The sequence below is a fragment of the Xiphias gladius genome, chromosome 10, assembly GCF_016859285.1.
Source record: "Xiphias gladius isolate SHS-SW01 ecotype Sanya breed wild chromosome 10, ASM1685928v1, whole genome shotgun sequence".
Taxonomy (NCBI): Eukaryota; Metazoa; Chordata; class Actinopteri; order Istiophoriformes; family Xiphiidae; genus Xiphias; species Xiphias gladius.
The window spans coordinates 5,108,839-5,126,719 of NC_053409.1; the positions used below are offsets into that span (position 1 = coordinate 5,108,839).

Consider the following 17,881-nt stretch of genomic DNA (forward strand, 5'->3'; position numbering starts at 1 on the left):
GGTTGTAGTTTCACAGGTTGACAAAGGGTTTTAAAGAAATTATTTAAACTTTCAAAATAACCTCGTAGTAAATCCAACCTTTATTTACATTTCTCATTTTGAAAAGTGCAGTGTCATTAAGATTTTACCTGTCTGCAACTGGTTTGGCAATGTTTTGAAATATCTCTTCTTGTTTCACTGCTTGATCAAACACTTTTTGGAACCTGGACAAAGGTGAAAAGAACAAAGACAATATCACCATGACACATTTGGGAGAAAAGAACAGGTCAGAACATACATCTATTACTTAACTTACTACCATAACTTACAGTAAAAAGGTATGTTGCAGGTTTATGTCAAACATCCAAGGCTCAACATAGTTACCCATAGCAGTACTGAAAAAGCACAGAAAGCAGTCTATTTAATTTCCAAAGTGGATGAGGAGGAGTTTAGTCATTCTGTTTTCTAAAGCAGTCTCAACCCATCATGTTTCATCCCACAGAAAGATGAGAGAGATGTGAGAGGAATCCGCCCAGGAAGATTGTTAAATGTGGAAATTTTATTTCTATTATAAGGCTCTGTGGTTTTCAAAGGCTCTCAGTGTCCACTGCTGTCTGACTCCCTAACTGTGAATTTAGGGCTTGGAAGCGTGGCATGGGCCCTGCCCAGTGGGTATATAAGGCTGCAGCTTTCACCACCAGCGTTAAACAGATGTTCTGGCTCTGCACTGACAGAACTGGTGGATGAATTATTCATGGGAAAAGATTTTATGCAACCTTGAGATCTTAAATTCTGGTGGGCAGCACACCTTGCTCTATGTATGTTGTCTTTATTCAATCTCATTCACATTTTTTTTTTTTTTTTACAGTTATACCACTCTTGCAGATTTTAGCTTAACCATTAGTGAAATCAAGAGCTGAATTAATCGTCTGTACGATTCTTTCTTTTCCCCAATTTTAGTAAAACATAAGGGGAGGTCATTTTTTTGATTTTCTGCACTCACTTAAGACTGTGGCTAATTATACTGAATTTATAAAAGACACTATATGTGGATATGCATGCATCTAGTTTCTGCTGCTATAAACAAGCTGCCGGTGCTTTTGTAAGACAAAACGGGTAAAGAAAAAGTATAGCCATTTTGTAACTATGAAAAACTATGTAAATTATTATGGTCGACTTCAAAGACCCCAACAATTGAATTTACTTAGGACAAATTAGTTGGCTGATTTGGGAAATGAGGATAATGGAAAGTGCTCTCAGACACTACCTGAACTTATAGCACTCCCTTTTGTTGTTAACGAAGCCATCAGCCAGGTCCCTGGGCACCACAAACTCCAGAGAAGCACCTGTCAGCTCCTCATTGTCCACAGAGTACCCCTGAGGTAGCCAGAGACAACAGTAGAGTCAGCCCCACAGTGGAACAAGGCCTATAGGCTACCGTTTATTAAAACAGGACAAGGCAGAGGGCTAATTTACCACAGGAGAATATTTGGGGAATATTTGAGTGGCAACATGGGCATTCATCTACAATACTGTTTTTAAAGACTAGTCTACTACATGATTATATGATTATATATGACTTGTATGTTGTTATGGTATGTGGTACCATAGATGCAGACTAATTTAAACACAAAGACAATCAACGTTAGGTCTAAAATATGACTTTGACCGCTTGCGGTTTGGGTATTGCAAGACCCATAATGAAAAAAAAAATATTTTATGAAGCATATGTCCTGTGGAAAGCAATAGAACTGAAACAACCAATAATGATCAGTGTACAGTGTAGGCAAGCTCTGCAAATTCACCTCTGCTTGCCAAAGCCAAGCCCACACCTCAGAGGAAACAATAAAAACGGTACAACATTAAACCAATATAGATTACACTCTAGCAGTGAAGGACATTTAAAGTGAGGTTGGGTGGGTCAATCTAAACAACCCCCTCCCCTGAGCTTTGACATATGTTCTGGCATACACCGATCCGCCACAACATTAAAACAAATTACCGGTTTCAATGTTGTGGCTAATCGGTGTATCTTTTCAATGGACACTGATGCAATTACAAGTCCCAGGGTTTCAAGAATTATAGACACAGTAAGACATGAATGATTGGCTTGTTTTTCATTGTCACCCTGTCTACAGTATTGCTTCCTGGCCACCACTGCTCTTTTGTCAAATGGACATGTGCAGAACCTCAAAAACCCCCAAGGAGGCCGCTGTGTTCATTTCATTTTGCTGGATACTGTCGGCTAAAGCTAAAGTGCAACAGAAACCCTCCAAGTAATTTGAGTATTCCTTCCATCAGCTGCTGTGCTCAGTCAATAAACTGGGCTTTAGGGCTTTAAGAAGTACTTCGCAGAGATGTTTCTGATGGAAATTGACTTTTTTTTTTTTACATGTGTGTGCAATAAAGAGAGAGCCCTCACCTGATGGCAGGTAAGAATGAGTAAGCATGTGTTTTCTTCATTGGAAAATAACTGCTAATAAGTTGGATGATACTGTTGCCTAGGTTTGCCATTGTTTGACCTTTCACCTTAATGACTGTGATGCAGTTTACAGAATAAACACTGAATTAATTGAATGGATAATACTTCACTGGTTGTCAACGGGAAGTTCTTTACTTAAATACAAAAGCTTTAATATCCAATACCCCATTCTGCCAGAAATAAAATTACAGGAGTAACAATGAAAATTGTGATAGTTTTGTTATTAGGTTGCTTGCTATATGGAGTAAGTGACAATACAGACCTTTTTCACTGTAGATATTTTGACATGTCATAGCAAGACACGCACAGGTGTAATTGAAAAGGCTTTATTTATTAATTAATAACTATTACATGCTATTCAGGTGTAAGTGTTCCAGGACCCTGGTACTGTACAGTAAATTCTTGTTCACTTGAATGATTTTCTGGGACACTTAATGGAAGGGAACCATTATTATTGTCATTAGTTACACCTGTTCTTTTCCTGCTATAAAAAGCCTAAATGTATGTAGTGAAAAAGTTATGATGATAGAAAATGTAATCACAACCTTAGCAGTATTATGTCCTGACAGGTGTGCTTTTTGGAGTTCAAGGCTGTTATTTCGTGATAAAATGTCGACTATCAACTGGCATAACTAACGTGATGGGAATATAAACCAGCATGCTTCGTAGTGATTGAGGCCTCGTTAATACTACGCCAACATTTGCTAGTTTAAAAAAGTATCCTATCTAGCATTAATATTAATATCATCTGAGTTGTGTTCAAATATTGAGTTTTTGTTGCCCACTTACCGCCGTAGTTTTCTTCGTGGGTTTAATGCGAGCAAATATCTGTATCGTCTGTTTCACCATTTTCAGCTAAAATAAGAAAACCGTTCAGTCTGGTTGGCTGTCCTTATACACATAGCTAGGTAGCTCGCTGGCTAACGTTAGCATTTATGTCGGTGCTGTGGTCTGTGTAGTTTGTTGTGGCTGGTTGCTAGGTGACGGTGGGTCGCCGCCATTGACAAAGATCGTCTATATAATGAAGATGATTCCTAAATGTTAAACAACCTCTCCATCTATTCCTCTCTTACTCTCCCTTCCCCCAAATGCCTGATGGTATGAGTCAGATCCATGGATGTTAAGGGATATTTGTGTGTAGGAGGGAGCTTTTCAATAACATTAAACACATTGTCAGGAGAAAAAAATAAAACAGGAATTCATAGCTGTTCTATTTTCTTCTGATGTTTATTATTCTTCTCTAAGCAGGTTTTTTGTATATTCAAGACAAAAGGTCACAGCAGGTTCAATGACTCATTCAGTGGGCATATTGACAGAGGTGTATTCAGTACTATAGGCACTCCTCACACATTAGGCCACTGGCAGTTACTTATAATGCAAATAGGTGCAACGTGCTACAGGTTTGGAAGTCAACATTTGAAAAATATTGTCTTTTGAAAAAATTAAGTGGTATGTGGTAATCATATAATTGCTTTCTCTATAGGTACTATAGACGTTAAGCATAAAAATGTTTAAATATAAACAAAAAACATGACCAAAATTAGCAGCAAGTCATAGAATTTAACCAGCTTCTTTGATTCACCACAAGCCAAAAGTCTGTGTTTTGGCAATAAAAGATTAGAGAAACCAGAGTTTGTTAAAATGAGAAATGAGAGAGACCAGACTGCTGAATTTTTTTCTATGTGTGTATGTTTAGTGTATGATGTGGCCCTTAGAGTGGGGCAAATATGTACTCAGTGGAAGAGTTCTTGAAGGCTCAAGCCAGTTTGCATTCAGGCACATGCTCACACACATACATAAACACATCATATTGCACCTGTTATCTGTAGATTATAGGTCAACTTTTACTGTTTTGGTTGCAGTTTGCTTTGCAGTTTGATTTATACCTCTTTACATTACCTGCACCAGATGAGGCTTACATAGAAAGCTGGAAGAGGTTGTAAAAGTCCAGTGGCTTACACAAGGAACCACAACAAAAAAAATACAACATGCTCATCTCAGCATCTCATAGAAACTCATAAGGAACACAAATTCACTTATCAGCTGATTTACACAGAACCATATGTTTTGTGTTTGGGAGGGTGGGGTGAGGTGGGGGTTGGTGGCTTTGACCCTGTCTCCAATTTCAGAGAATGTGTGTCACGCTGTTTCTGGTATTTCACCTGAACCCTGGATATCCCCCAAATATAGCCTACAAGGAGGCCTACCCCTGCACAGACAGCGTACCAGGAAGGTCCTTGGTTTCATGGTGGCTTTTAGGAGAATGTATCATGTTTGTTCCAGTACATTCCTTGGTGCAACAGAAAATAATTCCTGTGTGGTTCCTTGTTTAGAGTTGTAAGTGTGTATATTGTGCATGATTATACATGCTGCCTTTAGAAGGCAGTTTGGTTTAAATGTGTAGATAATCATATACCATGTTTGTTATTAAGATTGAGGGACATTATTCAGGAGTGTGGATGCATCTGCAGTATAACTCAATGGCTGGTGTGTGTCGTGGAAAAAAGAGCACTTACATTCTTAATATCAAAATGTAAGATGTAGGCCAAAATAAAAACTAGCCAAGCAAAACATTTTGTAGAATGATGATAAAAGACTTATGTCAATTTGACAAAAATTCTCAACCTCCTATAAAAAAAAAAAAAATGAATACTCCCTATTTGAGTCCCCTAATGCCTACTAGTCCTTGTTTACCTTGCATTAAGACAAGTTCAAAGAGGCAACATTTTTACATGGCTTTCATGTGGTGTAACGCACTCTCAGGCAGCCATGTTGGAGGTCCGCAGCTCGTGGGCAACAGAGTACAAACTGTCTGAACAGAATTCAGTTCAGTTTTGTTGCAAAAGCACGTCACATTTGTACACCAGTTTGAACACCAGTCATTACCAGATGCATGTTAAGACAAATATGCTGTAGGTTATTTTTCTAAATTAGCCCAGAGAATAGAATTACAGTAGTGAAAGCTGTTTGTTCAGGTTACCTTAGCTGACTTTTCAAGCTGCAACTGGCAGGACTTTGTAGCCAAAGTGGTGGTAAAAATAAATAAATCTTATTTTCTAAAAATTCTAAATGTGGAAATGCTATTCAGTCTTATGTAATAGGTTATTAAATGCATTCACTACTCATGCCATGACCTTTTTCCAATATCTCCTTGTCTTTTTTGTTTTTGATTTTACATATGAAATAAATATGGGCCTATTTCTCCAAAGCTGGTACTCAAGTGGACATCCATAGTGTCAATGCATTACATAGAACGTCAGTAGAAACTGAAAGTGCTATCATTATATACTGACTAGAGGGTTACGTTATATGGTTGCCTATATCTTATATCTGTATCTGTCTAACCAGCTCCATAGTATGAACCACATGCTCCCCAGTGAGACCAAATAAAGTATTTCTTTCATGTGAGGACATTGGAGCTGGTGACAGTATGGCATCTGGAATATTTCACAAAGGTATTAGTAAGAGTGCCTTGTGTTGACAATATCACATGTATTTTCTTTCTCTCATAGCTTTCGAAATGAGCTTTTGCACACAAAATGCAGCCTTTTCAAAAGGTTTCTATCAATGCCAAGAAGGAAGCAGCCACGTCCACTTTCTACAAAACAATTATACAGTGTAGTTAAATCTGTTTCCTTGACAGAAAAGTGCATGCAGTAAACACCAACCAAGGGCTGGACTGGGCTTGTTTGGGAGCTGTGAACTCTTTTTTTTTAATATCCTGTTTTGGTCCATGTGTTGTCTTTAGTTTTAACTGACATAGCTGTGGTTTCACCCCAAAGGAGGCAACCAACTGTACTGCATGAGTCTGACACATGGAAATGGACTTCAGATCTGGATGGAAGACATTTTTACTCTTAACAAATAAGTGACAAACACTTTCTTTTTGTCTTAAGCAATTCAAAGTTTTGGATGCATGCAAACCACCCTGAATTCCTTTTTTTTTGACAAAGTGAGGCAATTGAAAGCAATTTCTTGGGTTCCTGTCATTGACTTCCCATAATTCTAATACTTTTTTCCTCTTTCATCTCTCCTGTTTTCTGTGTTGGGTTCACAGGAAGATCAGGTGACAATGAAAAATATGTAAGTGTCACAATGGAATTGTCACCATGGATGATGATTACACTTGCTGACGTCCAGATGCATGTGTGCAAGCACGCAAACACTAACACAAATACATGCTTCATCAACTCTGAAAGAAGTGAGGTACAGTAAAGACTGCTGTTTTGATACAGGTAGAGGTTTAGCCTACTTGCTTCAACCAAACACATTTCAAAACTTGTAGAAGCTCAAAGGCAAAAACAACTTGTGCTCCAGCAGCAAAGAAAAAAACCAGTTTTTTCAGTGTTCTTTGCCAGCATTCAACACCTTTGTCTTTAAGAGCTGGCCTGGCAGTTAATCAAAAAGGTGTGCTTAGTGTCGGAGGATTTCAGCCTGGCTGGGAGTGTATGCAGCGCTCTCCCGACAGACTGTTTGGTTTCAATAGTGGTTGTGATTTTGTTTGGGATGTTTGCAAGATGGCCTGGTACCCACTTCAGTGCTTGTCTTATTACAACACGATCAAACGTGGTGCTTTGTGCCAAAGTGCATCAGGTAGTCAAGACAATCTAAAAATGACCAAAACAGAAAAGCAGACTGAGGAAGAAGTGCTTCCAGCAACTATACAGATGATCTCAAACTGTCATATATGTTGCCATCATATTACCCAATCACCCATGAATAACGTACAAGTTCTCATCTTGAAAAGCACTGTGTAGCCTTGAACTACATTAAAAACATGGCATAGGAATATTTCCTCTTTTTTGAGGAAGAGGCAGAATTGTCTCTACAGTTACAGTCAGTTATAAAATCCAGCCCCATCAGATAAATGCACAGAAGTGGATGAGACATCTACAGCAATTGCCATTGCTTGCTTAAAGCTCCAACAGTAGCCTGATAACCAATCACAAGCAGTACACAAACAGTTTGTGGGAGTATTTGTGTTTCTCTGCATGTCTGTATGCGATCACATATATGAATGTGTGGGTATGTACTGTAAATGTGGACGTTATTTACAAGTGCACACACCCATTCCACCGAGCTGTAGACACTGAACCCTCCACAGCTCCTGGCTAATCATTCCCTTACGGAAGCATCTTGGCATTCCTTTCAAACAGAGTGGTTTAGATTTGGCCCGGCCATTATTACAGACTAGGGGAAGATTAGGCTTCATTTAAGTAGCTGCTTCTCGGTGGCTTAGTGGCTGAGGTTAGATAGATTCCATAGGAGGACATGTTGCTCTGTGAGTGTGTATGTTTGTGTGTGTGCGTGTGTTGTCCCAGTTCTGTCTGAGGGTGGCCACAGAGGCTTAGTGGTAAAATGCCAAGATGCTCCTTTAACCACAGGGACGATTAGAGACAAGCTTCTGCTGCTATGGTACCTTGATTATACTGTAAGCCACTGAGTGTCAACACACATACATGAAATATGTATACACATGATTGCATATGCAGTGGTGAATTGAAAATCATGTTTTGAACACTGGGAACACGATGACCATATTTATTGTGACAAACAAACGAAAAAAACCAAAAGATGTATGCATAATGCCATCTTCAGTTTTATTAAGTTTGTACTATCTTATGGCCTCCATAACATCCGAATACACCAAATTTACACAGTTATATTAAGTCAGTGTGGGAAAAGGTTGAGTTTTGAACACCAGTGCATTTGCAAAGTGACCAAACACTTGAGTCAAAGAAGGAATAATGGTAACAGAGTTATATTCAGGGTGAATAACCGTTACAGTTCCTGCGGTGAGAGTGGGTGCATCCTGTTTTTACCACTGATCTTAATATTTTTCTACATGGTAGAAGCAATAACAGTTTAGCAGAAGTAGCATACATTACAATTTACGTTTACATACATTGAAATAATGCAGCCTGAGACATAATATTATTTTAACTGACAGGATTCATTTTGATAAAATATTTACAAAAGGAGTGTATTTATAATTTTTACATTAAAAGAAGAATAAAAGAGGATATTCTCCGGTGATAATGACAATAGTAGTTGGGGGCATTATTATACTAGTAAAAATGTTAAATGAGTTAAACGCAAAGCTTTTTACCCTGACAACAAATCACCCATTCAACTCTGATGACTCCAATAAAGGCGGGAATTATGAGGTTTTAGAGATCTGTGATTCTTCATCAGTCAGTAGAATGGAAGAAGCCACTTTGAAATTGTAATTACTGAATTTGCTTTTGTTTTAGTTTAGTTTTTTTTTGGGGGGGGGGGGCTTCAGGGCAGCAAAACTAGACGTAAACACAACATTGTCCACTTTCAGCAGACTCGGAGCAACATTTATTTGGAGCTGGGTGTCTGGCTACCAGACACATTTAATTTCACTGCTTCACTTTCCTTTTAGTTCTGTTTTGATGTCCATCTACTTTTGAGGGAAATATCTGACTTTTTAGCTGCTAGCAGTTCCACTAATTCACCAGATAGTTGCTAACTTTGTCTGTCTGCAGTATGGTGAAGGGCTGGTAGTTTACAGTGGGTTTATTGGGCTTTGTCACTGGAACCGGCTGCCTGCTGCAGCTGGAAATGACAATAATGAGAGCTGTGGGAGTGAGCCAAAACAGTACAGTTGCAGGCCACAAAACCAAAACAATGAGCTGAAAGATGCTAAAGAGCAATGTAGAACTTGGGCAACTGCAGTGTCAGGGGATAATTCTCTTACCAATAGTGATGCCTCTCAGATGGCACATACAGTGGGGTACAAAGGTCTGAGACCACTTTCCCATTTATTTGGAAAGTGATCTCAGCAGTGATTTTGGAAGACAGACACTCTAGTAATTTGATTCATTGTTAATACAAAATATTGATTAGCACAGCTTTAATTGCAAAATATATTCAGGATTAAACAGCAAGTCTTAGCTGCTTTTGACTTACCACATCTAGACATCCTGCGAACTGACTGTGTGTATAATATGTACATCTGTATGAGTGTGATGCTAAAAAATAGTATTATACAGTACAAAATCTTTAATATCTCCTTCAGTGTAAGGACGTTGTAAATATATGTAATTTCCAATTTATGGCCAGAAGCAGCACAAACCAAAGTGCTGAGTGTCTGTCTCAGGCAGTCACTAGCAGTGGAGTCCATGCTATTTAAGTCTGAGGTTTCAGCAGCTCTCCTGTCTTCCCCTCCAATGCACAGTTTTCTGGTCAGTAGCTGTGTCCAAGGGAATTCTTTAGGGCTTTGGTTATGTGTTATTCTCTGAGGCTTTTGCCCTCTGTTATGCTTGCTAGGCCCAGGCATATCAGACTTCAGTCTGCATTCCTGAAATACTGTATATGAATCTCCAAGACTCAAAGACCAGCAATATTGTGGGATGGATTTGGGGATGAGCAATAAGTCATGGACAGGGTGACATTTAGCATTTTTTAGAACCGTCAGCATTTTTGTTTCTCTGTCAATATGAAAGACAGTCAAGGAAACATGAAACAGAGAAGTACTGTATATGCTTTTGAATTATTTGTTTAAGAATGTTTTGCTCTGCACTTTAAATAAATTCTGTTTCACTGCAGGCTGAATATTTTGTACTCTTACCATAAGGCAATCTCAATGTAAAATGCAATCCACAGTAGGGAGAGAGAAAGGCTTATTTAATTTTTGAAAACATCCAATAACATGAAAATGCCTCTGCCAAGCAATTGTTTGTCATCTTTTGGTTATTTAAATAAAGATGAAGTAAAACTTGGGTGCTAAGACAAATGCTTGACCTTGAAAAAATATTTTGTTGGAATAATAAATTAATTATCTTGAGTTATATTTCCTCTTGTGTGTGAATATAATGTTATCACATAACTCTTTTTGATGACCTCCTGGTAACAGCTTAAAAAATACTTTAGAACTAAAAATAGTTCCAAAACTATTACTGGCATGTACAAAAAATCCATTTGCCTCGAAATTTGATGCATACCTTTTCCTTTTATAGCAACTCCTGTGCTTAGCATTTTTTGCAAGGGGCGATTTTTAGGCCATCTTTGCATAATGGACATTATGTCAGCAGTTTTCATTGATTGCATCCCAGAAAATCTCGCTTGTCTCTTACTCTTGAGATTCATCTTGAGCCATCTGTGTAAATAACTACTAAACACTTTTCCTAAGTCATTATTTTCTCCTTTCTCAACTCCTTGGACATTTTTGTATATTTATCTGGAAATATCTTTTGGAAAAGATGTTTCATAACTTATGCTCATGGAAAAGGCTGTAATTCACTTACAAGTATGAATACAAGGGAATGAACACACACTGGGTTTTGCTGTTTGCCTGATAGCTTTTCGTATACTTCAAACAGTGCGTGCTTGTCTAGTGACTCCCTCCCCACTCCTCCCTCCTGCCCATTCATTCCATCCACTCCATCACCTCAGCCAGCTGCATGTGGTAAGAAGTTTGGACAGTGGGCAAAGACAGGGCTGGGCAGTCCGGCTGGCCTGGTGGTGCTTGGCGGTGGGGAAAGTAGGTGGATTAGGCCCTCCCTCCGAGGCCTGGAGCTCTGAAAGCAGAGCTAACCACTCTAACTGCACAGTATATATAGAACAAACTTGGGTTTGAGAGAGCCCACATCTTGACTTCTCAACTGTCAAGCAGATAGGAGAGGCAAGAGCATGAAGGACAGAAAAGAAAAAGAGAGAATGGGGTAAAATGAAAAAACATAAGTAATGTTATTGAGGAGTGGAATTTCCTCTGGAGAAGAAGGATAGGGAGTACAGGAATGGAGAGAAAATAAATGGATATGAAATGAGAGACAGGGTTGAAAGAGCACTAGAAGAATATTTGTTGCTGGAATGAACGTATTTGCAAAAAGAACTGTAAGGCATTGGAAATATTGGCAGAATTTCTACAGTAAATCCATTTTCTCCACCTTTTTCCGAGCAATGACCGGTCCTAGCCAGCAACTTTCTGTCCAATTTCAATTCCCAACACAAGCCAAGTCCAGGTGATGGTTCAGCACACATACAGCGTTATGTAAGAATTGCGGGAATGCTTCCTGACTAACTGTAATGAGCTGAGTGGGAATATGACATGAGAGTCCCTGTAGGTCCACTGAATTCCTGCTGCTGCCGTGGAAGAATCTAGCATTCAAATTCCTATCCTTCGCAGTATGGTAGAGTTACAGTGAAATACCTTGCGATGCTGAACTCATGTGCCTTTGAAGTCCTATTCAGGACTGTGTATTGGGCTACTGTTGTTGCATGCCATTCCTCACACAATAAACTGTGTTATGTCACTGTTACCCCTGGCCAACCCCGTGATATGTCACACCAGACAAGGCCAACCCATGCTCACATCACACTGGCCAAAGATTCCTGATTTTGAAAACCACAAAGTGGTCTTGAATGCTTTACCATGCAGATAATGTGTTTTGGTAAAAATATTTTTGTTATGCATTAATGACCACTTGGTTACACAATGCTATAAATGTGACAAACAGTGTGACTCCACAGACATTATGTCTCACTTTATCATTTAGCATCTGTGGCACTAATGGGAACAGGGACAGTTCATTGAGGATATTTCCATAGCAACAATGGGTTTGTGTATTGATAAGTAGGAATGTGTCACTATCAAGTAGGCTACACTGAAGAGAGTAGAGCGTGTGTGTGAGGATGCTGCTTTATTTTGTTTTGTTTTTTAGTTGCCCAGAGGGCGATCTAAATTCCTTTTCTTCTCTAGTTGTTGTTGGGAATCAATTTGTCTGCTGAAAAACAGTGCCAATGTAATGGCTTTGCTCACATACACAAGCACATACACACACATACACAAACTGTGTGACCATAAACAGAAGAGATTATAGCTCCACTTCTGTGCAACAGAGATTGAGAGAAAGATAAATGTAAAGAGACTTCGATGATAGCCAGCCAGTAAATGAAAGGCAACATATCACACAAGGCAGAAATAGAAAATAGCAGTGTCTTATTGATTCTCAGATTTTTCAGTCATCAGAATGCATAGAGGGCAGAGAGGGAAAAGGAGAATGAGAGGGGTAATTGAGCTGCACTTTCTCCTTCTGTCTTTAAGCCTTCATCAGAAAGATGTAACAGAGAGGGACAGTGGAGTGGGTGAGAAAATAGATACTTAGTGCATGTACAGTATGTGTATGTGTGTCCGTGGAGAGTAGACAAAAAGCAGCAGAGCATGCAGTTTCGTGAACAATAGAGGGTCTCTGTGTTGTGTTAGAAAGCACAACTTGGTCAACTGTTCAGAACATGTCAGGTGAGGAGGAACAGGAAGCTTTCTGTAAATTCAGATGACAGTGGTTTTTCAACTGCTCTGTTGGCCACTGACCAGCTACACAGTTGGGGTTAAGTGCCTTTAAGGGCATTTCAATATGGTGGTAATAATAAGGGAGGGGCAAGTGCTACTCTTTCACTTTCCCTGCCCCAAATTTAACCTTCCGCCCTGCCTCTCTAGTGTGTGCCCTTAAAAGCCACCGATAAGGGGTCGTCTTTAACCAGGACTTATACCTGATCTTTAACCTGGACTTATACCTGGTCTTTAACCTGGACTTATACATCTGCATTAAGGGGTCATGGCAAAACATGTGGCAGCTACGTATTTAGGCTACAAAGCTACGCCATAGCTGCTGTGAACCTCCTCAAAAATACAACAATTTGGGGCTACAGCAGCCCCAGGAGATACCACTTGGGGACAGCAAGAACTTTGATAGACACGCATTTGTATAGATGAATGCTCAACTATCTAACACTAAACAGTCCACTTACAGTAGGTTATGTCTTTGTTTACTTGTTTTTGTTGGTTTGTTTGTTTTTGGGTTTTAATAACATAGGTGGAATTGACATTCTGTGATTAAAAACTCACATGGTGGGTATTTTCTAAGCTACTCTTAGACTCAATATGTTTTAATTTGACTGCTTATAGGCAAACAAAATAATAAAATAGAACTTTCTAGTGGTTGCGAGTGTTTTGGAGGGGAATTGTCACCTCAGTATTTCTTAAAGCTTGGCTATGGCCCTGGCCAAAACACATTGATGTTTTTCGTAGTTTAAGATGTCACCAGGTAAAAGATTGTAAAACATTTTGTCTAGAGTGAGTTGATTGCTGTTTGTTTTTCCAAAACAAAACAAGCTGGCTCTGGTTTTTAATTGTAGCATCATATGACAAGCATTCTGAAATTGCTCATACCAGAATATTTATTTTAGCAAAATAAGGTTGTGTCTAGCTTTTATATTTGTTGGCCAACACACCATAACACCAGGCATTTTAACACATTGTATTCTTCATTCTAGAGTGATCTACTGCAGATGTAGAGTATAGCTTTGTGCTCTTATTCTTTTTGTTAAATCTTGAGCAAACCCCTTTAGCAAACTGACAAAACTTTGAATAAACATGCTCAGTAATATTCTGCTTTAGACACAAATTTGTCATTTGTCGCAGCAGCTCCCTTGTATTTTCCATCGTCACTCGCATAGCTGAATGGACACACTTACCAGATTAATTTTCACCATTTGCATTGAATGTTTCAGTCATTTATTCAGCTAGCTTGTTTAACCAGGCAATCTTAAGTAAGTGCCCCCGGTCAAGGGCACCAAGGCATTTCATCGCAGGAGGTAGATCTGACAAGCAATCCTGTATCTTGAGACCCACAATATCACTCACTTGCAACCCATAGTGTGAATGGAAATTCTCTTTTACTTTGATCCAGTGTTAGGTACAGAATAGAGTGCAAATTTTGCTTCAGAGCTTTGTTAAGCTTAAATGACCTCCATTTGTTGGTAACTAAGGCTGCTGGTTTTGTGCTGATAACTGATTTAGATTCCAGTATCTAATATGTATGTTATATATGTATATATATATATGTTATATATATATATATATATATATATATGTATATAATGTATATGCGTGGATAATGTGTGTGTGTCCACAAGTTTCACAGTAAAATGTGTGCATCTGTGTTTATGTGCATACTAAATGGACATGTGTGAATTCAGTTAGCACCATTTCACTTCTCCCAGACACCCCTGAGATCCTGGGGTGTTGACTGGACATTTTCACATCTGCAGGCCTGTCAAATCAAAACTGTCTACAAAACAATCTGGCTCCTGTCTGATAGACACTCGGAGAGTCCTCTTGTAACCAAATCTTTTAGTCTTGGCTTTCTATGTCAGACCTGTGCAGGGATATAAAGGCTATGTGGTCCCAAATTATTTAAATGGTTTGAGGTTGTGCTTGATTTGTCTGCCTGGGCACTCAAGCCATCTGAGAAGCAGGCCTTTCCCTTACAAAATCTTGAAATCCAGCAGTCCTCATGTCTTACAAAATTTATAAAATTCTAATTGTACTTGAGCAGCGATTTTTCCGATGTGTTTCACACTAGTCTCTCTGAGTTCAATGTAAAACCTGGAGCAACTTATTCTTATCTCCACTCAATGGGTTTGCTGGAAAAATAAAAATTATCATAAAATAATAATAAAATAATTTGTGGTAGCATCACTAAAGACACTGTTCCCTCTGACATGGTGGGTTAAATATATAATGTTATATGTAATACCATTTGTCCCCAGCTATTTGTCCCTCTAAACAACAGAGTGGTTAAATTTAGTCTGAACTGACTTCTGGCACCATATGGAGTAAAACTTGTGCCATAATGTGTGTGTGTGCATGCGTCCATATGTCACCAACTCTAATTCACTGACTGAGTTTTGAAGGTCAGACTAAAAGACTCAGGTTAAAGTTACTAACTGAGGATCATTATCTAACAAAAATCTAGCCCCCCATGATATACTATCTGCTCTGGATTATAGATTTGACTTCCCCCCCAGTTCATGCCAGATTGAAGAGATCAATTGTGGCCTCCTTTTTGGTTTTCTCCCAGGGGCTGAATCACTGGCTTCTACTGGATATTGTCATCCTGGCTTTGACAGGCCTTGCCACCATGCTACTGAACAGCCCCAATCTGTCTGTTTACTCATGAAAGAAACACATACACCATCTTAAAAAATTGACACTTACTGTAGCTGACACAATTATTTCTGTCAAGAAAGACTTTTAAAAGTCACATTATGTAGGATATAATGTGTTTCTTAATGTTGAACAAGTATTTGAGAACTTTTACGCAAAATGGAAGTAAAATGATTTCAAACCACCACACTATTCCGTATGACAGTTTTAAACATGTAATACTAAGAGCTTTGGAAACTGCTTTGGATTAATAGCATGAAGGTATTTAAACTATGCAGGTAGCCACTATGTTTCCACTTCCGTTTTTGTCATTATATAAATGCAATTTTGGTACAGGCTGTTATATGAAAAACTAAAATTAACATCTAAAATTGGTCTCCAGGAAACCTTTGCTTTTTTGAGCTGCTATCTTAATGACATGACATGCCTGCAAATAAGAATTGCTCTCTGCCCCTTTTTAAATTTTCTGCTTGGACTGCCAAAGTGCTGTCAGTTTTTTACGGAGAGGGAAATGCAAATCTGTGGCAGTCAATGCAAATGTGTGGCAGTCAAATAAAATAGCATTTCTATCTTATATAGTGCTTTGCTAGTCTTATTGACCCCTCAAATGAACCACCAACCTTCCCATTAGTGGTCGACCCTCTCTACGTCCTGAGCCAAATCCCCTATGCCTGTGTTGGTCTCTTTGAGCCAGGTGCCTTATTTAAAGGACTACTCCGATTATTTAGTATTGCATTTCCATAAAACTGGAGGACTCATAATTTATATGTATAAATACAGTTTGAAAAAGAATGGTCAAAATTGATGTAGGAGAGGCAGAGAAAACCTGACTTTTCAACAAGTCCTCCAACCTAAATGACTATAGGTAATTTGTCAACAGCCTTGGATGCAACCCATAGGAGTGTACCAAGTAGGTACAAAAACTACTTGGTTAGGTTTTAGGAAGTCATTGTGGTTTGGGTTAAAATAAAATCCTTCCTTAGGTTAGAGGACCTTCGCACATCAATAATACACATGTGGTTAAGGCTGTGGAATGGTCATAGATAAAAGGAACAATGCTGACTATCGGTTTACATGGGAAACGAGCAGCAGTCTTGTGAGTGAAAGTCCAGTGTTTTGTCAAACCCATCCATCCACCCAACCTCTAAATGAGGATTTTGTCACTCTATAAGCTACTAGTAATTGTAGAATATACTGAATATATTCTATGTGACATAAATTCCTCCTATACTCCTGTCATAATTACTACGGCTGTTAGAGGCTGCCTAACAATAAATATTATGGGTCATAATAAGCTGCTAGCACAGTCGACCTACGGGGTCATTTTTTACAGGAGGAAAGTCTCTGACATTTAGTCACTAGCAAGCTCCAAAAGCACTGGATCCTACATTTCTCACAATACAACTAAATGCAACATCCCATTTATGCAACTGTTTTCACAGGCTGTGTAGTAGTCCTCATGACAAGCAAAGGCAACTTCATGTGGAAAAGTGGTTGAGTTTCCTTTTAACCTATCCTGTAAGAAGATTTCTGTTGCCAATTGAGGTTTTTGTTTCTTGTTGTCAAAGTAAACTATGAAGTCATCATTTGCATCTGTTGACAGAAAACACTGTTCCCTTTATTCCTTGGTGACCTGCCAGACTACATATTCTTTCATGACCTTAACACCTTTTCCTGACGGATATCAGTCACAATTCTGTTGTAATTGAGCCGGGCAGTCTCCACAGCGTGAATGATTTTGCATTTCATGGGTACAAATTACGAATTGTGAAGGGTTCAATTCAGGCCACCAAATTCACTTCTGCAACACGCCTGTTTGTTGACCTTTAGCAAACTAATTTCTTGCTGAGGAATTATCTCACACACCCTGCCCAAAACATCACAGCAGGGCCTGTCTCATTCCCAAACATGTGGAATTAGTATTGAGGTCCATGTTTGAGCCCAGGTCAAAGTGGATGCAGAATTTGCAATTAATGAAGGATTACGGGCTGCTAGGAGATCAAAACGAAGCTAGTCATACTGTTTCTTCATATTTCAGAGGATTAAATACTTAGCAGCTGGGGCAGCAAGACCTTCACTTTAAGTTTGGGAAACGTTATTGGACGTTATTTCAGAGGGTAACATGAAATCTGCGGTGCATTTTAAGCTGGTAAAAACTCACTTCAGTATTTCTACAGGGAGCATTTATGTTATTGTCTGCTCGATTGTTTATTGGTAGCACTGAAAACATGAGCATGATAATTCATTATTGATGAAACGAAATGGGGCTTGTAATATTTCAGGTAGGCTTTTGATTTTGACCTCACCTCATCTCAAACACACACGCACACACACACACAGAGAGAGGGGTGGGGGGGTGGGGGCGACTCTGTCACCGACGGACAGAGTGCGGTAGCTTTAAGAGGGGAGGCGTGGTGCTGCTGTTTTGACCGACTTGTCAGTTC

At 39.0% G+C, this 17,881-nt stretch overlaps 1 protein-coding gene across 2 annotated transcripts in view; it reads right to left on the reverse strand.

Moving 5' to 3' along the window:
* Positions 1-3,358, reverse strand: part of kif6 (kinesin family member 6) — a 53,613-nt gene extending 50,255 nt beyond the window's left edge. For both annotated transcript variants that reach the window (XM_040136391.1, XM_040136390.1), the window contains exons 1-3: positions 3,251-3,358; positions 1,247-1,356; positions 129-203 (exon numbers count right to left, since the gene is read on the reverse strand). In XM_040136391.1, coding sequence (XP_039992325.1) covers positions 129-203; positions 1,247-1,356; positions 3,251-3,310 — 245 coding nt within the window. In that variant the 5' untranslated portion in view covers positions 3,311-3,358. The remainder of the gene's footprint in view (positions 1-128; positions 204-1,246; positions 1,357-3,250) is intronic.
* Between the last annotated feature and the right edge of the window lie 14,523 nt (positions 3,359-17,881).